Source organism: Sinocyclocheilus grahami, unplaced genomic scaffold (assembly GCF_001515645.1).
Source record: "Sinocyclocheilus grahami isolate Dianchi unplaced genomic scaffold, SAMN03320097.WGS_v1.1 scaffold179.1, whole genome shotgun sequence".
Lineage (NCBI taxonomy): Eukaryota > Metazoa > Chordata > Actinopteri > Cypriniformes > Cyprinidae > Sinocyclocheilus > Sinocyclocheilus grahami.
In genome coordinates this window covers 1843643-1865945 of record NW_015505358.1, presented here as the reverse complement: position 1 = coordinate 1865945, position 22303 = coordinate 1843643, and the positions used below count along the sequence as shown (strand labels likewise).

Below are 22303 nucleotides of genomic sequence, written 5' to 3'. Positions count from 1 at the left end.
ATAGATTATCAGAATGGCTGCACATTTGAACTCTGTGATTGGCACGTCTTTGATATCTGAGCACTCAGGACACACACGGCACGTTCAGTTGTTCAGACATTTGCCCTTTCTAATGCATGAGGATTGCATAAGGTACAGACATGCAAAAGCATCTATATTGACTATTACAGCCATCCTCAAAAGACAGAGGAGAAAGGCGATCTCAGAGGCGTTCCAGCCCTGCAGCGGTACCACATTATCAGCTGTGATCTGATCTCCAGACAGCAGTTGACCTTCATTCTTCTTCTAATTATTATCTTGATTGAAGCCGTCCAGTGGCGCTCTCTCATCCGCCTTTGTAGTGAATTCAAATTAGAGGCAGTATTTCACAATTACAATGGCAAACACTTAAAAGTAGTTATCGTTATAAGCAGATAATTGACCTTAAAGGCATTTAAAATCAGATCTAACAAATCTAAGTTTTTGTCGCTTGATAAGGTCATTTTCAGACAGCAGTAGATGGGGTGGGTGGCGTGACTAAAGCCTTATATCATTCTGTGAGTAATTCTGGATCAAAGTGACGGTGTGCATCACAATATAAGAGTTATTTTTATTTGAAGTTCTATAAAAAGTGATTTATATAAAGCAGACGTGTGGAAATTGATAATTTTCTCTTGCAAAAACCAAAGAAAGTAAACTAAAATCTGCTTTTTTAAAAGCAATTATTTGAAAGTAGTCTCTTCTGCTCATCAAGGCTGCGTTTATCTGAGCAAAAATACTGTAAAATCAGTGAAATATTATTACAATTTAAAATAAGTGCTTGAGCACCTGTCGCTTTGCCCCTTGATGCCCAAAGTGCCCTTTTGTCAAGGCATTTTTTTTTCTCCATCAATCATTTTGTAGAAAAATCAGTGCATCACAAATCTGATCCTCAGGATCTTTTGAGGAGCGTTTGTTTCCAGAAGCTTTACTTTCACTGTTCCTCAGCGGAGGAATGATCTTCACAAGCCTCCAGAACATCTCACGGTTATTTCTTCAGCTCTCAATCAGCACTGGATTGCACTGCATTATATGTTTGGATCATTTCAATCTCATCTTACTAAAACAGATTATTGGAGATATTGAGTGACGACTGATATTTATATCATTTTATGTCAGTATCTGCTCTACTGTTATAAAGATCTCATTGATTTACATCACAAGCAGCAGAATTTCATAACATTTTGTACATATAAATATCAGCATCTGCACCAAATTGGCTAATTTTGCTCAGTTTGGGCCTCTAAATAATATTTTTTTCTGTATATTCTCACTATATGAGCCATAAAAGCCTGATGTATCAAAAATGATTCATCAAAATACATATGCATAGTTTTTTTCTGACTATCATTTCATATGTCAGACTTTACCAGGTTAAGGAAAAATATCCACTGTTACTCTTTCATGCTCTCATGCATTGATTGCTTTCTTTTTAGATGCTCCACTGGATGCGCAGAACATCTTCAGATGTTTGAACACAGTTTGTGGAGTTTTTTTACTCTTGAGTTGGTCCTTTTAAAAATCGGACAGAATCTGCACTGCTTTAAAGTTCCTCCTCGTCTTGTTTGGGATGCGTCCCACTCTGTTTTTTGGTCGCTCACACACACCACTTGAATATATATCCAGTATACTGTAGCACAGAATCTCATTCTATATACTCTTATTCCAGCCGGTCCCAAGCGTAGCTTTCTATGGGATTTATTCTAGAATGCACAAAAGCAAGTCAGTACTTGATTTGAAACGGCGATGCATTTCTCCCGGGTTATTCCTGATTCCTGACAGCCTTCAATTTAGAAAACATGAAAACCAATATGGACAAAAGCAGCATATGCCATACGTCCGTTTCCCTGCGGGAAATTATATATATTATATATATATATATAATTATATATATTATATATATAATTTTTTAATATATATTTTTTTCAAATTTGATTTTTATATTTTCTGTTTTACCTAAAGTTTTAGTAATTTTGTTGTATTTTTCAAAATTATTACCATGTAATGTTAGTACTGTAGTATTTTTTATATACACATATACTGTACGTATATGCACTGTATTTAGATACATTTATAAATATACCATCATGGTAATATGGTAATATTTTGAAAAAAAAAAAAAAAAAGAATTAGTTTTCACTTTAAATTTAACAAAGTTTTGTGTTTTTGTCATTTTTTAAATTGTCTATTTAGTTTTAAGTTGTATTTTTTTATGTTTTAGTACTTAAACGTTTCATACATTTATTTAATGTAATTATATATATATAATTTCTTAATTTATGTAAAATGCTGTTTGCATTTGCTTAAGGAGATGTGAAGCTGCTTTCCTGTCTGAGGTGATCCTGTTGGACATTTCATGATGTCTGGCTGTAGAATCTGTATTCTTTTTTTTTTCATTTTTGCTCAGAGTTGGTGCCCGAGGGCCGTCATGCAGAGGTGTCCCTTAGCCAGATCCTTTGGCCAAATCTGGATTTCAGTCCCGACCAAACCATCAGGCCGTGACAGCCACACTTGTGGCCTTGAGCGAAGCTTCTTAGCCCAGATTTCTCCAGAGACTCTGCCGGAGAATGAAGGCTTTCCCGGCTATCTTTGCAAATGCTGTATAAATATAGCAGAGGCTCACCTTTCCTGCATGTTGAGCGTGTGCCGCACTCTCTAACTCCAAACTTTGATTAATTATCCTCTCTCTAACGGGAGACTCACTTGACCTACATCCCGGTGTCTCCGGGGAGAATGTGTTTAGGTGCCAGAGAGAGAACTAGACCAGAACAGAGAGACTGTGGGTCTTTCAGAACCAGACTCATCATCATCATCATCGTCACAGGACGGACAAACACATGCACTGCACAAAATACATGACACTTCAGCAGCTCGCGCACTAATATATATGGGATTTCACCTCAAAATTAAAAGTTAAATAAGGAACATAATCTACATAATATTTAATAATAACAATGACATTATGTGTGTGTATATATATATGTATATATACAGTATATATATATATATAGCATTTTTTTTGCATTGTGACATTTTTATTTTTTATAAATGATTGATATACATTTTTAGAGCGCAATAACCGATATATAAAACATTTTACTTCAAATAATACATTTTAGTACATAATTTTTTTTATTTCAAGTAATGAATATATATATATATAATATATATAATGAATATAACCCCGGGTATGATTTATGTTTCTTTTCTTTGTTGTTGTTTTTTTGTTTGTTTTTTGTTTTGTTTTTTTGCATTACAATATTGCATAATTCAGTGGAAAATGAATATTAATTATTATTCTCTCTAAAAAAAATAAGAAAAAATTATAAATATATCAATATGTCTTCAAATATTAACACTTTTGTCCTAAAAGTCCTAAAGGATGCTGTTTAATAGGGTTGGGTACCGTTCACATTTTATCGGTATCGGTACCTGAATTTCGGTACTTTACTCTCTGTGTAATTACAAAAACATTTATTTCAGTGAAAAAATAAGTCCAAAAGTCTCAATTTCAACATTTTGAACAATAGGGCCCTACAAACTTTTTCTTTCTCGCGACGTGACTCTCACAGCAGCTCTGCGGATTATGTTTTTCTAGGGATGTAACGTTATGAAAATTTCATATCACGATTATAGTGACCAAAATTATCACGATTATCAATATTATCACGGTTTTGTTCAAATTAGATGAAAACGTTCAAAAAGAACTGATACACACACTGAAAACATTTCAATATGTTTTATATTTGAAAATCAATAAACAACAAATACAATTAGCAGCTATATGCACTTTTTTTTTAGCATAAACATTAAATTAACATTAACATGAAGCCCTAATAATAATAATATTAATAATAATAAATCACTTGAAGATCATGTGATCTTCGGTTAGGAGATCTTGTGATGCTTTTTAAAGCAAAGTTGGGGTTGATTTCGAGTTCACATACAAACATATCAGACTGATGCTAGCTGGACAGGATTTACAGCGAGTTTTCAAAAGCGTGATAATCAAACACGGTTTTGATGATAATTAAATGTTAAACGTAATACTAACCGTCAGTGCATTTTATCATGATTTATCGTGAAACCGGTAATCGTTACATCCCTAGTGTTCATGCTGTCATATAGTGAGACGCAGTGGCCGAAAATCACCACGAGCGTCACGCGTGCTTCAGTTTTTGTGTAGTAAACAAAACCGCGTTTCTGCCATTCATACATACAGAGGCTAGCGGAACATGCAGGACTCATATTTAAACTGTCTTTTTGCATTTTAATATTCACAGACACTAGTTCATATCGCCATTCCAATAAAGTGGCAGTGGCTACTTTTGATTTATTCGTCCAAAATTGACGAATTCCGTGGCATTCCGCGCTATAGAATAAATTACGTTTTTATGAATGACTCCACGAACCCGTCCGCGTTTTCTCAGAAATCATATGGCCCTGGAAATGTAACCACACTTCAGAACATTTCGGCTTGCCCTGTGTGTTGTTTGAACGAGTTGCAGGGGTGACCTCACGTCACAGTGTCTCTCTTTCTCTCTCTCTGTAGCGTATGCGCCCAGATGCGTTCTCGGGTACCGATATTTGGCACCGATTGATTTAACGTGAATCGGTACTCAGTAGTACCGACGCAATTTGGTCGGTACCCTTAAAAGTACCGAGTTCGGTACCCAACCCTACTGTTAGAGCATCATTGTGAACACAAATAAACCGCAGCAGATGTGACTGAATGCATGTTGCTATTCTATTCAAAATATCAAAAATTACTGCTTGATTTTCCATGTTGATTTTGCACTTCTGGCATAAATTAAGAAATTATTGTCACTGCAACTGAGTTTTATCATAAACGGGTCAAATATCGAAGCTGCAGTCTGAAATCTTTGTAATGTTGCACATTTTATAGAGATTTTGTCCAGAAGAGTGTGATGTTTTAGCATGCAGTGAATGGTGAACTACAGCAATCTGGGGCCGCCAGCCTCAACGCTCTTCATTTTATTTATGCTGAATATAGTTTCTCTCTTCTTGCAAAATCACCCAGTCATTTAATCAGTTTCATCTGCTGTATTTCTGTGATAACTTGACTTGCAGTCAGTTATTCTGAAGCAAATATGAGGATGTTCTTCTCATCTCTGTCTCATGACGGAGGGGGGTTTTGCTGTGCTGTGTTCATCTGTGCGTGACCAAACATCCCGCCGCTTGTTATTTGTCTTTGAAGATTCCTGTCAGGCGATCTTCGGCTGTTAGAACGCGTCTGAATGACACAGAAGCTGATGTTTGCACATATAAATGCCTCTAGAGTGATGTTTCCTTATGAGAGTGTGTTGAGCCGAAGCACATCCTGCAAAGTTTATGAAGTGACAGTTGCATTGAAATATGAAAGGCAATCCCTCGAAAATGAATAATTCTGTGTGTGTATGAAATACAAGTCACTCTTGAGCCTGTGATTGTTCACATACTGAAAATATTAGTGATGCTTTAAATCAGCGTTATTTTAATATAATTGAGATACTGTTATAGTTTTATAAATGTTTAATGTTGAATTTGTTTTTATTTTAAGATTTTCTGTTTTTATTTTTTATTTTATTTAAAGTTTTTGTAATTTTTGTACTTTGTTAATGTCTATATCATTTTTTATTTATTTATTTTATTTTAGTACATCAGTGTTATTTTAGTATCATTGAAATACTATTGTTTTCGTTCATATTTTAAATTAGATTTTAATTGTGATATTTTCTGTTATTATTATTACTTTTAATTTTAGTCAACTTAATTTTTAAGTTTTAGGTGTATTTATTTTATTACATTGAGTTAAATTTGATTTACTTTCAGTCAACATTTATTTCACATTAGTGTTATTTTAGTATCATTTAAATACTCTTTTTGGTTTTTAATTTATTTTTAATTTGATAATGTCATTGTTTGTTTGTTTTTTGGTTAAAACTTTAATAATTTAGTTGTATGTTTGTCACCATTTACATTTTTTAAATATGTCTACATAGTTTTTATTATCATTATTATTATTATTTAATTCTTTTAGTACAAGTTAAACTAAATGAGACATTTAAGAATAAGAAATCTATTACTTTGGCAACTAGATGGGACACATATTTTATTTTAGTTTATGCTTATTTCACATCAGTGGTATTTTAGTACCATTTAAATACTATTATAGTTTTTTTTTCTGTTTTCATTTTAAATGTAGTTCAAGTTTAGTAATATAGTTGTTTTTGACATTTTTATTAGTTTTTTTTTTTTTAAATATATGCCTATAGTTTTTATTTCAGTTTTATTTTAAGTCATTTTGGTGTTTGAAGTTAAACTAAATTAAAAAGGGGAAATGTTTCCCTGGCAAATACATAAAAAAAAATGTATTCTGTATATATATTTTTTGTATTACATGTATTTATTTATTTGTCTGTCTATCTTTAGGTTTAACTTTAGTTACCCTGGTTTTAAATTCGTGTGGCTATAAGAAAGAATAATGTTCTCTATTTTCACCAAAGTAGTAGATAATGTATTACAACCCTGCAGTGTTATCTAAAATATATAAATACATTTCTATAAAATAATCCTGTTGGTAGAAGCATCATGTGTGTTTATGCTCGTGGTTCTCTCTGCTCTGTAATGGATGTGTTGAAGGAGAAAGCGTGCTGTTGTCAGAATGACTGAAGACGTTGTTCCTCCATTGCTGTGATGTTTCGAGCTCCTCAGCTGGGTTCTGCTCAGGTTGCAGGTTTGAAAGCATCAGGAACCCTTCAGGAAGAAAGCGATCCTCACGGCAGATGTGAATCCACAGGAAGCGTGATAAATAAAGATTGTAATTGATTCCATTGCGAGGAGTATTTTTCAGCCACGGGTAGCTCCTCCGGGACGCTTTTGTGGGTTAACTGAATTAACACTGCTCTCTCGACTCAGAGAAAACCTGAAAGTAATTGAAAGATCCACAGGCGACTTTTCTGTTGCATTTATTCAGTTTATCTTCCAGAGGAGACAGAGACAACTTCACAAAGTGGAGTCAAACACTGCCAGAAAAAGAAAAGCCCAGCGTTTTTACATTAATCTCAGTCTTGTGTGATTTTCAGGAACGGTTCATCTGAAAAGAGAACGATTTTCAGGGAGTTCCCCGCACAAAGCTCTCATATGACTTACATTTTTACATATCCAAAGCTACCTATTAAAGAAGAACAAAGAAATTCAAGAGCCAACAATGATATTTTTATTGATGTTTTATATATGATTTGTTGCAGGGATTCCCAAACTTTTTTGTCATCTGAACCACTTTAGGCCAAACCATTTACTTGAAGTCCCCATGAGATTTTAAGTCATTATTTCAATAATTTAACAACGCTTTTGCATGTTCACTGATGTTGGTTAGTGTTCACATGACATGTAGATAAACAAATAAAATATTTTTTATGTCTTTTTTTAGTAAGTGTATTATTTTGACTTGTTCGTATTGTAAAATTATTTATTCTAAATTTAAATGTAAAACTAAAATTTGATTAAAATTTAAATGTTAAAGTAATCAATTATTAGCTTTTCATCAACTCACCTGTGGAAGAATTATTTAGGCCAAAATGAATTGGCTTAAATATTTGAATTGCTTATATAATGTAATTAAAATTTCATGGATTATATAGATTTCATATAAACTAATAATCTTAATATGATATATATTATTATAATATTAATATGATGATATATGAAGCGGGTCAGATTTCTGCACGGATAAATAAATCAATTGTTTCTTATTAATTATGTACATCTATTTGATTTTGTTTAAATAATTATATTTTCAAAATGCATTTCTTCAGATTGCTTAGAATCAGCATACATCTGTTAATTCTGAAAAAAATGTAATTAATTCAGTTAAAAAGTATGTACAGTAAACAAAATGACTAGCTGTGGAATAAATGTATGAGGTAGAAACAAATGGGATTTATTGATGATGAATGTATAAATCTGGTTATTGTGTATTTAAAACGCATTTAGTTTATTAGTACTATTACAGAAATCTTTTATTTATGTAAGACTGACAAATCTGCATCACATTAGTTTGTGTTAAAACTGTGTAATACAACTGGAAGGAAATTTATATGCAATTCAAATACATAAATCTTTCATTTGGGCCTAAATAATTGAGTGCATGATGAAGTGTTTATTTTGGAGCGAACTGTTCCTTTAAGACAAACAGCTGTTTGAATGTCAGGTTATGCATGAATTAAGTTTTTGTCATTTTGAAATCCCTTCAGTTCTTTATTAGACAGATTTTCCAAGATACTACTACATTTTTAACCATTTATTGATCAATCTAAATCTCATAATGCCTTCTAACACATTTGTTTTTTTGCTTTTTCGACAGACGAAAACTGGACTTGCCCTTTTGTACGACGAACACACGAGTAACACCTACGACGTTCGTTTAAAGTTAACGAAAGAGCTGTTAATCATACAGAAACAGGATGTGGTTTGCGTGAGCGGTGGCGACTTAAATGTAAGTACTGAGTCTTTACCTTCGATTCGATCACGATTCAGCCGCACGTTTCTCGTGTGCTCATCACTGTGAATCACAGTCGGCAGCAGAAGAGTGCGTTTTGTTCGTGACAGATTACAGAACAAGATCCATTAGACAAGTTTTCATTACATTTGACATCCTTGTCATGAAGCACATGCCACTTTATTGTTTGTTGGCATGAGATGCATCATCATCATCATCATTCATGATGCTGTCAAAACGCAATGAAAGTCATTACATGTGTACAATGCACGCTAGAGAACCCAATATAGTCCTAATCAACGTCATTAGTGAGTTTTAGAGCATATTTATAATTTGTTTTATAACTACACGTGACCTGATCCATCATTTAGAGTCACTTTGACCCAGAAACACATTTTGAGTTTTATGCACTAAAGTAAAAAGGAAAGTCTCAGCTCTCTAATGGTGTAATCAATGATGTTTCGACTGTAAACTGAGGTTGTCATAAAGCTTGCAACCCTTTCGATGTTATTTGACATAGTTTTATGAAGTGTTCCTATTTCAATGTTTGAATTTGAGACTTTTGTGTCTTTTTCAATGTTATTTAAAAACAGTAAAATAAATGTAGGTCAAAGACGTTGAGATGTAAAAATCTAAAGAAATTTACAAAAGTGATTATATGTCCATCGAAAGCACTTAAAATGCAAGTAAAGTGTCTACATTTAAGGTTTCAAATAAGCTTTTGGAAGAATAAAATGTCGATGTTTCGTTGAAATGTTCCGTTGTCATTCAGTGTAACACTTATAGTTATGTCAAAATTCAAACAACATGCTTATTCTGACCTGTACATATTAAAATATATAAAATAATAAGTGAGCATATTACATTTTATTGGGTTTTAAATGAGTAAAAAATTCTTACTGACAAACGGGCAAAACCTAGGATAGTGGCACATTGTAAAAATGTAAAATAACAACTAATTAGTATTTGGGGTGAAATTAATTAGTATTTTAATATGTCATAAATTGATTTTTGTTGTAAATATGCCTGACAAGATTGTTACACTGAATGAGATTTTAGTGGGTGTCTTCTGTAAATCAGGGGAAAATGTATGATATTTATTTTTTGCTCAGAAAAACAAAAACAAAAATACAATTACATTAAACAGAAAACTTTTTATTTTTTTATTTTTTTCTGGAAAAACAACAATTTAAAGCAGTATTGTTTTTATGCTTAAACCCTTTTTCGTCTTTGACCCATTTATTTATTATGACCACCAGTAAATAAATTAATTAACTAATTCATTAGTTAATTTATTTATTTCCCCCTGGTATTACCTGTATATGAAAGTTAAGGCTCTTTGTCTTTTTTATGTTACTGAATATTAAACACATAAACAAATGATAAATTATTTATTTATTTGACTTTTTTGTTTATTTGGTTATTCTTGAAAGTAAATTTTTTCTTTTTCTGTTTATTTTTTCCCCTGATATTACCTTTATATTCCCTTCCCCTGATATGAGGCTTTTTTGTCTTTTTAAATCTCATTTAAAATACATTAGACACACAAACAGTAAAATGCATTAATTAATTAATTTCCCCCTGATATTACCTGGATCTTTATTATTTATGTATTTATGTGTTTATTTGTTTATTTTTGCCTGATATTACCTGTATTTGAAAGTTGAGGCTTTCTGTTATCTTTAAAAAAAAATAGACAAATAAACAGTGAAATATTTATTTATTTATTTATTTTGCCTGATGTTACCTGATTTGAAAAATTGTTGTTAATGCTATTTAATAAAAACAAACATTGAACACATCAACAGTACAATTAATTTATTTATTGCCTGTATATATAAACAATTTATGTATGTAAGTGTCGCCTTATGACCACTTCTTTAATTATGTGTTATGCGGTTGATGCTATGAATATTTTACCAATTAAATTCCCATTTTTTAAAGCACAGAACTGTTGTACTTCGAAGACAGCTGACTGGAAAATTTTCCCCTGATATTACCTGGATCTTTATTATTTATGTATTTATGTGTTTATTTGTTTATTTTTGCCTGATATTACCTGTATTTGAAAGTTGAGGCTTTCTGTTATCTTTAAAAAAAATAGACAAATAAACAGTGAAATATTTATTTATTTATTTATTTTGCCTGATGTTACCTGATTTGAAAAATTGTTGTTAATGCTATTTAATAAAAACAAACATTGAACACATCAACAGTACAATTAATTTATTTATTGCCTGTATATATAAACAATTTATGTATGTAAGTGTCGCCTTATGACCACTTCTTTAATTATGTGTTATGCGGTTGATGCTATGAATATTTTACCAATTAAATTCCCATTTTTTAAAGCACAGAACTGTTGTACTTCGAAGACAGCTGACTGGAGGTCTCGGTCTGAGTATCAAAGTAGGTCTTTTGCTTCTTTTAATATTGCTCATTCACTTTAAAGAGCTTATTTAAATGTGCTCAGGTAGTGCACGCGTATCTCCACAGGCCAGATAATTATTGCGCAATATAAGTCTTTTAAAGATCAAAGAGAATCTTGATATAAGGATCAAGTCTCATTAGTTTTATTCACAATAATCTTTGAAGAGGCGATAGATTTGTATTTCTGAACAGTGCTGGATGTAAGATGTAGAAGTGAATTTCCTTGATGGCTCTTCATGCATTTCAGGGGGGAGCAGAACATAAAGTGCCTGTGGTCATCTCAAAGATTTTCAAAGATCAAGTAGGTAAGATGACAAGCGTTCCTCCCATCCGCTGTAAAGCAAAGCAAAGCGCTAGCGATAACTGTTAAAGGAGTAGTTCGCCCACAAATGAAAATGTGCTGAAAATGTGCTCACCCTCAGCCCATCCCAGATGTAGATGTTTGTTCTTCATCAGATTTGGAGAAATGTAGCATTGCATCAGTGTCACAGCAACGGATGCTCTGCAGTGAATGGGTGCCGTCAGAATGAGAGTCCAAACAGCTGATAAAAACATCACAATAATCCACAAGTAAACCACAAGCCAAAACAGCTCTAAACAAATATGTGGCTGGATTTTGATGTGAGAGACAACAGGAGATTTTCACTTTTTCACTGGAGGAAGCGTTATTATGGATTATGGACTCATATTTTAGCCGGAAGCATTGGTTTGAAGTTAAAAATATCTTAAAGGGATTAGGAAATGTGTTTTCTAAATAATATTCTTGTTTTATTTTATAATGTTTTTGTGAGGTGCATTTATAATCTTAATGTTTTTTTGTTTTTTTTTTCCATCAAAAGTGGCCAACATGTACATATAAATAGTCATTTTTTTACCCTGAATTTCGCCTCTGATTTGAATGCTATGTTGGAAGGGGTGTGTCTCCTGTGAGACTTGAGTGGAAACGCCCACTACTGTGATTGGATAACATATTTGCATATGAAATGAGCATTACATGAGGAACTCTCTCAAAACTTTACTGCATTTTTGATGATGTTATTGTGAAAAGTGATTAGCTTTATAATTAGAACAACTCCCGTTGCGTCAAGGCTGCAGCCAAACAGTCATGTTTACTAAACGCAGCTTTGGTCTTCTCCAGATGTTAACTGATGGACTGGAGTGGTGTGGATTATTGTGATGTTTTTATCAGCTGTTTGGACTCTCATTCTGACGGCACCCATTCACTGCAGAGCATCCGTTGGTGAGAAAGTGACACAATGCTAGATTTCTCCAAATCTGATGAAGAAACAAACTCATCTACATCTTGGGTGACCTGAGGGTGAACTATTCCTGTAATATATGGTGTCTTGTAGAGTACAGTTCTTGCTACTTTTGTTTTATATTTAATATAAATGCACTGCACAGCCTAAATGTAGTCCTTTTGAAATCCATATAATTAGCACTTGCTGAACAGTATTTGAGAACGGTTTATCTTTGTTGCATGCTATACATGATGATGTTATTGTGAAAAGTGATTATTAGCTTTATAATTAGAACAACTCCCGTTGCGTCAAGGCTGCAGCCAAACAGTCATGTTTACTAAACGCAGCTTTGGTCTTCTCCAGATGTTAACTGATGGACTGGAGTGCAGGTGTGGATTACTTGTGGATTATTGTTATGTTTTTATCAGCTGTTTGGACTCTCATTCTGACGGCACCCATTCACTGCAGAGCATCCGTTGGTGAGAAAGTGACACAATGCTAGATTTCTCCAAATCTGATGAAGAAACAAACTCATCTACATCTTGGGTGACCTGAGGGTGAACTATTCCTGTAAAACATATTTGCATATGAAATGAGCATTACATGAGGAACTCTCTCAAAACTTTACTGCATTTTTGATGATGTTATTGTGAAAAGTGATTAGCTTTATAATTAGAACAACTCCCGTTGCGTCAAGGCTGCAGCCAAACAGTCATGTTTACTAAACGCAGCTTTGGTCTTCTCCAGATGTTAACTGATGGACTGGAGTGGTGTGGATTATTGTGATGTTTTTATCAGCTGTTTGGACTCTCATTCTGACGGCACCCATTCACTGCAGAGCATCCGTTGGTGAGAAAGTGACACAATGCTAGATTTCTCCAAATCTGATGAAGAAACAAACCTCATCTACAGCTTGGGTGACCTGAGGGTGAACTATTCCTGTAATATATGGTGTCTTGTAGAGTACAGTTCTTGCTACTTTTGTTTTATATTTAATATAAATGCACTGCACAGCCTAAATGTAGTCCTTTTGAAATCCATATAATTAGCACTTGCTGAACAGTATTTGAGAACGGTTTATCTTTGTTGCATGCTATACAGTTCAAATGTATTTTAATCACAGCGAATTCAAGACTTGATGCATGTCGTGCTGCATTGCATTTGCAGTTTTATTGGTTTTTATTAGCTTCCCGCTGTCCTTTCTTACTTCTGAGATGCTTAGTGTAGAAATATATCCACCCTTGATATCAGAAAGCTTATGAAGTTTCATCATATTTGTCAAAACGCATTGAACTAAAACCCAGATTTGTGTGAAATTCATCCCAAAGCACTTGACTAGATCGAAAGGCTCCTCAAACTCAAATCCTGATTGCATGTCATCGCATTAAAGCACTATTAAATGAGTAATTATGTCCCAATCTTTCCATTAACCTCTGGCCGGACCGTCCGGGGCCGCAGCCGATCAGACGGGGATGCTGTTTATCGGCGACGCCGTGTTACAGGTCAGTGTTTCGGGCTTTTGCACGCTCTCGTTCCTGACGCGGCCCTCGGGGGCCAAGGGTCCATGTTAGAGCAGCGTTCCCTCTGAATTTTAATGATGCTTCCCTCTGATTCATTTACTCCGGCTTGACTGGAGGTTTAACCTTTATCTCTTTGTATGAATCAGAGGAACAGCAACAGAGAGAGAGAGAGAGAGAGAGAGAGAGCAATAAATAAAGTAATAGTTCCTGTGGTGCGACTGAAACAAATGGTTTTATTACATTTTGAATGTCATTGAAGCTCTTTATATAAAGGCTCTATAAATACACATACAATACAAGGTGAAGTAAAATTGATTCATTTCGGTTCATTTGGACAGTTTGTATTTAATCAGACAAAGAACTTGCAGCGTTTTAGTTTCATAGTAGAGGATGTGGGTAAATGCTGCTGTACTTTACTATGTTTTCAACTCAGTTAGAGGTATATTTTTTTTTAAAGTTGTATTTACTGTAAATTTACTGCTAATTGAGAGTGTAATCAGAGCTTTTATGCCACAAAATTATGGCTCTTATTATATAATTTCTTTAAAAAAAAATCTTGCTTACAGATCTCAACCTTTTGAATGGCTGTGTATATATAATAATTAATACATTTATATACAGCTGTGTATATAATAATAATAATTATAATAGCACAAACATTTTTAAAATGATTAAAATGGAACCAAAAATATAAAATGTTATATTATATCATTTACTAAAATTATATATGGCGCTTATTAAATTATATAATGGAATAAATATGCAATTAAAATAATTGTGTACCCTTGAATATTGTGTGTGTGTACAGTATATATAAAATGAAATTAATAATAAAGTAATGCTTTTATTCAGCAAGGATGGATTAAAATATTAACATTTACATTTAAAATTGAAAGTGACAATAAAGACATCTATAATGTTGCAAAATATTTCTATTTCAAATAAATGCTGATTGAAGTTTTTATTCATTAAAGAAACCTGAAAAATAAAATGTATGACCGTTTCCACCAAAATATTGTGCAGCACAACTCTTTTCAACATTGATAATAATCAGAAATGTTTCTTGAGCAGCAAATCAGCATATTAGAATGATTTCTGAAGATCATGTGACACTGAAGACTGGAGGAATGATCACAGGAATTAAATACATTTGAACAGATATTCAGCTATTTTAAATTGTAAAAATATTAAATTTTTTTTACAGTTTTTCCTGTATTTTTAAACAAATAAATGCAGCTGTGGTGAGCAAAGAGACTTCTTTCAAAAACATTTTTAAAAATTGTGTACGGTAGTGTATATACATTTCCAAAAAATATTTCTAAAAATAAAATGTTGTATTACATTAAAGAGAATTTGTGGAATAAATTGGGTTAATTGTCAAAAAAAAAATTATGTCAGAATGCAAAAAAAAAACAAAATTAGAATGATTTCTGAAGATCATGTGCCACTGAAGACTGGATTAATGATCACAGGAATTAAATACATTTGAACAGATATTCAGCTATTTTAAATTGTAAAAATATTTAATTTTTTTTACAGTTTTTCCTGTATTTTTAAACAAATAAATGCAGCTGTGGTGAGCAAAGAGACTTCTTTCAAAAACATTTTTAAAAATTGTGTACGGTAGTGTATATACATTTCCAAAAAATATTTCTAAAAATAAAATGTTGTATTACATTAAAGAGAATTTGTGGAATAAATGTGGTTAATTGTCATAAAAAAAATTATGTCAGAATGCAAAAAAAAAACAAAACATTTTTTAATCATCTGGCTTTGCGGTGAATTGTGATCTCAATATGTTTATTTGAATATTTTCTTTTCCGTTTGCAGGTCAATGGCATTAACGTGGAGAAGTGTACACACGAGGAAGTCGTGAGTATCTGCTCGGCTCTTTGGTTTGTGCTCTTGAAATGACATTGATACAGAATTAATCAGATTCCACTGAAGCGCTCGGCCCTTTTATATCAGCAGCGAGTGATTCGTTTCTCCCTGAACGGCCTCAGCTGTAACTGATCGATAGTGAGTAGATTCATCACACGCCGATCTCGAGAGAGAAGCGCTCGCTCACTCCGGCAGGTTTTTCTCTGTGATCCTGACAGCTGTTCCTCACATCTCCATCCAGACGTCAGAGGACGTGATTAGTGATTTCCCCGGACAATCGCAGACTAACTAAGACAAGCTGACCATGACAGAAGATGACAGAAATCATCCTGTAGGACAGAAACAGCACAGATGAGATCTGTAATGATCAGTGGAGATCAAATTGAGCTTCTGCTTAGAGTTTATTCTGATCCCAGTCTCTGCGATCAGAAGATCTCAATATGAGTTCAAACATTTCGAGTTCCTCCAACATCAATGATCTGAGCTTCTTTTTACATTCAATTTATAGCTCGATGTACTCGTTTTCGGTAACACTTTACAGTACAACCTCATTTGTTAACATTATTAATGCAAAAGCTAAAAATGAGCAATATATTTTTCTAGCATTCCTTTAGAACAGATATATTTTTAATTATTTGAAATATTTGTAATATATTTATCTAGCATTCTTTGTTAATGTTCGTTTCTAAAAAATACAATCTTTCATGTTCATGTCATTGTTGTTTTAGTATCATTGAGATACTTTTATAGTTTTTTATAAATATTTTTTTTTATATTTTCTGTTTTCATTTTAATTTTAGTTAAAGATGTAATACTTATATTGTGTGTTATTATATATATATATATATATTATAATAATTTAATTATTAATAATTAATAGTTTTTAATTCAGTTTTAGTTATTTTAGTACGTTAATTTAAACTAAATGAAAATGAGAAATGTTGCCTTGGTATCTTGCTGAAAGTTAGTTTTATTTAATAGTTTATTAAAATTGTATATATTATTTTTTTATATTTAGTATTTCAGTTAAAGGGTATTTTATATAAGGTGTTTTTTTAAGTTAGCTTTTATAGCTCTGGTTCATGTTAGTTCACAGTCTGAGGAGAAACAAAGGAGAAACGCCTGAGACAAAGCTGATGCATAATTAAAAGTCTCCTGGGCAATAAAAAAGCAATAATACACGTTTTTTATCTGGGATTTTACATACTGTAGGTGTCTCATGTTTGAGATGCGAGACCAACCTCATGAGATCATTTCTGAAAAATGGGAATGGTTTCTTAAAGCAGTCTTTTAAATATGATTAAGCGATCAGAGCCAGATTATAATGATATTCACTCGCTGCATGGTCATTATCATTGAGTTACCCAGCACTCATAATTCTACATTTTATAATCTAGTTTAAAAGTTCAAAATATCTCTATATGAGCTCAAACATGTCTTGTTTTCAATAAGATTGCTTATTTAAAGGAATGTCCCTGGTTTGCCCTCCTGCGATGAATGTCTGTGAGTGTAAACAGGCTTTAGATTGAAGGCATCTAGAGTTTTGAGGCTCAAACACACACAAGGGTTTCTTGGCGAATGCGTGGTTTCTTTTAGCATCAGCTCTCTGTGGAAATGTTGTACAAGTGTGTCATGTTTTCATCAGATTTGTCAAATTAAGTCACTTTTCTCGCTGTGGTTATGATCAAATGAAGTCTAAAAGTCAGCACGTTATCAGAATTGATCCTGTTTCTGAAACTGCATTCAGATATGACTTATGATATATATATATATAACTGTAAAAATTAAAATTGTTGCCTTAGCAATTAACTGAAATATGTGTGAGCTGAATTACTTAAACTAAAACTGAAATGAAAATAAGTTAAAAAATATTCAAATGTAATATTCTCTCTCTCTCTCTCTCTCTCTCTCTCTCTCTCTCTCTCTCTCTCTCTCTATATATATATATATATATATATATATAAAATAGTAAAAAAAAAACATCAAAATGTCAAAAGCATATAACAAAATTATGTGCAACCAAACAACATTTCCCATCATTCTCTGTAGCAGCACAATAATGATAAAATACACAAATACAAGATCAGTTAACAGTGTTATTTTTATTATAATGTATTTATTACATTATTTAAATATATACATATTCTGAATTGGCTTTTGTTTTCATATTTTCAGTTTTCATTTTAATTTGAGTAATTGTATGTACTTTTGTCATTTTTATTAGTTTTTGGTCTTTTTAAAAATATTTCTATTTGACTTTCATTTATTTGTATTTCAGTTTTACTAATTTTAGCACATTTCTTATTTTCACTTAATATTTTAAGATTTATACACTGAACAAAATTATAAACGCAACACTTTTGTTTTTGCCCTCATTTTTCATGAGTTGAAGTCAAAGGTCTAAGACTTTTTCTATGTACACAAAAGGCCTATTTCTCTCAAATATTGTCCACAAATCTGTCTATCAATTAATATTTATATATTATAAAAAAATTATAAAATTTAAACTAAAATTAAATACATTTAATTTAAATTGAATGCCTCCTTGCAAAGTATTAATTTCTTTTTTTTTATTATTTTGTTTTATTTATACATTTTTTATAAATAAATCTTACACACTGTTATGTGTTAAATCAGGGTTTCACAAACTAGTGTTTGTAAGTTTATGAAAGGGTAATAATTCATACAAATGTAAAATTAAAATGAATCTTTTAAAAATAAAAACAATATTAAAAATAAAAACAATAAACAAACAAACAAAAACTTACTAAAAAATATGGAATTTTACATGTTCTTGCATGTCATGTGACCATTAGCTGACATCAGAGGACCATAAAACATTAAAACATGAAACTAATTTAAATTATTAAATATTTAAATGACTTAAATTAGATTTAAGTAAATATTTTAGGTCAGAGGGGTTCAGTTGGCAAAGAAGTTTTGAATCCCTGCATGAGATGATGAAATCTGAAGATACGAGACACTGACGGAGTAATTGCTTGTCTAGCCTGAACCCAGCGGAGAGGTCACACGACGCGTGCTGTAATAACCATTTATGAGAAATCTCTGAGAGATTACATGCTGATTGCATAAAGTGTTGATTTAATCGAAATGTTGAGGCTCCTCGACTCAATTAGGTGTGAATCAGTCATTTAAATGCAGCTCAAGTGCTTCTTCTCATCTTGATATCAGGAGTATGTTTTGTCTCTTTTATATCTCTTTGAAGGTTCATCTTTTGCGGACGGCAGGGGATGAAGTCACCATCACTGTACGCTACCTCAGGGAAGCGCCGGCCTTCTTAAAACTCCCATTAGGTAGGTTTGCTTCACATCTGAGCTCTGTTATAAACCTCACTGTCTGGACAGGCAGCTGCCTTCAAAGGAAGCATCCTAACTGAAATGCAACCTCATTAGTGAGTGATTTGGATGCTCTCCATAATCAGAAATATTGCATTTAATACAAATTGCATGGCAAACGCATGGGAAACTGTTGCAATGCATGCTGGGATAGTCTTCTCTGCAAAGTATTAATGTGATGCTGCTGAATTAAGGTTATTTGTCATAATTAAGTTTTAACTGTAAATGTTGCTTATACAGTTTAGTTTGAATGCACTTTGTGCTCTGTTGATGAAGAACAGCAATACATCTTAGCAGACGATGCCACTAATTTAATCAGTTTATTAGGCAGCCGAACAACGTTTCATCTTATCATTCTCCGTAGCAACACAATAATGAAAAAATATGCAAATATAACATTAAGTACCAGTGTTATTTTAATATTATTTATATACTGTCAGTTTTTATTAATATTTTGTATGAGCATTTTTTTTTTTAGGTTTTAGTAATTTTGTCATGGGCTATTGTCATTTTTATATATATTTCAATATAGCTTTCATGTATTTTTTTTCTTTCAGATTTCGTTTGAGTAATTTTAGTAATTTTTTAAGACATTTGTTATTTTAGTAGTTTAGTAGTAGTAGTATTTTAAACGTAAACTTTTTTTTTTCATTTATTTGCCAAAGCAACATTTCTTATTTTCATTTTAAGGTTTAGGTTTTTCATCTAATATTTATATATTTAAAATATATTCATGTGTGTGTGTGTGTATGTGTGTATATATATATATATATATATATATATATATACACAATTTATTTTAATTGCTAAATATTTTTTTAAATGGTTAAAAATTTTTAATGATCTTATTTTTAGTTAACAATAACATCACTGTCAGTTATACACCTAATTGTAAAGTTTATTTATTTTTTCATCTAGTATTTCTATTTGTATACATTTATTTTTTATGTGCGTGTGTGTGTGTGTGTGTGTGTATAGATACTTCTGTTTTGTTATGTCATCACTTGAAAGCATCCTGGGTATTTGTCATGAAGTGAAAAATTGATTTTCCAAGTCATCCCTTTTTCTTCTGACTAAAATTACTTGAATGAACGTCACATTTCATCTAGTTGGAAGTAGAAGTAGGAGCTTCACAGACGAATCTGAAGGCAGCATCGACTCTGCAGGAAGGTGAATCTCTCGGGACTGAAGCGAGCAGCTGTGTGCTGCATGAGACAGAAAGACGACTTTCAGAATGGCATGTTGTAGATTCCCCTGCATGAAATTTACTTTTTGCGCTCTGCAATTTTCCAGTGACCCCCGTGTCGGAACTCCTGCGTCTCGTGCATTTCACACTCACCTTATACCCATAATCTACTGTGATGTTGATGTGCATGGCATCACGACAACCCAGAAAGCGGCTTGCCAAGCTAATACATGTCATATCGCGTGGATTTAGAAGTGTGGAGTCACTAGAGTAGATTTGCACACAGTATGAGCTCTGCTGTATATAGAATATGTAGTAATCTGCCGTATTCCCTCAGGTTCACCCGGACCGTCCAGCGATCAGAGCAGCAGGGCGTCCTCGCCGCTTTTCGACAGTGGTTTGCATTTAAATGGGAACTCGAGCAACACGGTAAGTCACCTTTTGTATCGATGTGAGCTTCACCTCCGTTAAGGAGCTTATTCATAAGCCTCGAAAGTGAGACAGTTGACAGAATCAGGTTGAAAAGGCCTCTTTGTCAGATAGAGAGGTGGACCTGACTCTAGATTGAGCGCTGTTGGTTAAGGCGAGCATCACTATTATTTTTGCTCATAATTAGGGTTAGCAGTTTTGAACAAACCTCCAATAATTAGAGGTTTTAATAATTAAATAATTTCCCTCAGAATTCTCAGTTTACATCTCACAATTAAACTTGCAATAGCCAGATATAAACTTGCAATTCAGAAAAAACTCTCATAATTGCAAGATGTAAATTCGCAATTGTGAGTTATTCATTGATGTAAAGTCATAATTCTGAGAAAAAAAGTCAGAATTGCAAATACTTTATACATATAGTTAGGTTTTAACTATTTAATGGTGCAACACAAAAATAATTAGTAGTGCATAAATTGTAACTTAAACTAGGCTAAGTTGTAATTTATGCGCAGCTGATGCAACCGGCCCCAGATTATCATTTAGACTTTTTTTAAATACTGCTAGTTACCATCCATAACACTGCTGTCCTAAAAAGAAGCCTCAACTACACCAACGGCCCATTCAAGCAGGATATAGAGGTCATGTATTTCAATCTGACCTTGAAATATCATTGCCAAGGCTCCTCGCTGCTAGTTAATAGAGTGCAGCAGCCACACAACCTGACAGACTGAAAATATCCTGCCGTCATCTGAACGAACACGCTGTGTCTTGTTAAGCCACCGGTCACTTTCTCATTCAAATCAGAGAGCAAAGGGTAAGGCAGACGTCTGACTCGATCTGATCACAGCTCACATGAACACGCAGAGATTTACATGCTGTACATTAATGTGAGGACATGCGTGACACTGAGACTCTGGGGAAGCGGCGGCCGAGCTGCGTGTCAGCAGGTGAAGCTCTGAGATCTGAGACCTGCATACAGCCTCTGAAAATCCATTCACGCCTCAAAGAGAGAGAGAGAGAGAGCGCTGAAAATGAGAAAATCTCAGAGCGCCGACAAATCAAGATTTCTGTGTTGGATGCGACCCTAAAGTCTATAAATAGAACAGAGCTCAGAGCTTGGTTAGTAGAGTTTTTTTGCTAGGGTGTTTGCCAGGACGTTGCTACGGGGTTGCTGGGGTGTTTGCCAGGACGTTGCTATAGGGTTGCTGGTGTGTTTGCCAGGGCGTTGCTACGGGGTTGCTGGGATGTTTGTCAGAGCGTTGCTATAGGGTTGCTGGTGTGTTTGCCAGGGCGTTGCTACGGTGTTGCTGGGATGTTTGTCAGAGCGTTGCTATGGGGTTGCTGGTGTGTTTGCCAGGGCATTGCTACAGGGTTGCTGGGATGTTTGTCAGAGCGTTGCTATAGGGTTGCTGGTGTATTTGCCAGGACGTTGCTACGGGGTTGCTGGTGTGTTTGCCAGGGCGTTGCTACGGTGTTGCTGGGATGTTTGTCAGAGCGTTGCTATGGGGTTGCTGGGGTGTTTGTCAGAGCGTTGCTATGGGTTTGCTGGTGTGTTTGCCAGGACGTTGCTACGGGGTTGCTGGGATGTTTGTCAGAGCGTTGCTATGGGGTTGCTGGGGTGTTTGCCAGGACGTTGCTACGGGGTTGCTGGGGTGTTTGCCAGGACGTTGCTACGGGGTTGCTGGGATGTTTGTCAGAGCGTTGCTATAGGGTTGCTGGTGTGTTTGCCAGGGCGTTGC

The 22303-nt window shown here is 33.6% G+C and overlaps 1 protein-coding gene across 1 annotated transcript in view; it reads left to right on the top strand.

Moving 5' to 3' along the window:
• The first annotated feature begins 6714 nt into the window (after nt 1–6714).
• The window catches only part of sntg2 (syntrophin, gamma 2), a 60308-nt gene continuing 44719 nt past the window's right edge, over nt 6715–22303 (top strand). The window contains exons 1-8 of the mRNA XM_016284076.1: nt 6715–6822; nt 8384–8515; nt 10871–10927; nt 11196–11253; nt 13648–13691; nt 15540–15581; nt 18817–18904; nt 20470–20561. Of these exons, the coding sequence (XP_016139562.1) occupies nt 6715–6822; nt 8384–8515; nt 10871–10927; nt 11196–11253; nt 13648–13691; nt 15540–15581; nt 18817–18904; nt 20470–20561 (621 nt within the window). The remainder of the gene's footprint in view (nt 6823–8383; nt 8516–10870; nt 10928–11195; nt 11254–13647; nt 13692–15539; nt 15582–18816; nt 18905–20469; nt 20562–22303) is intronic.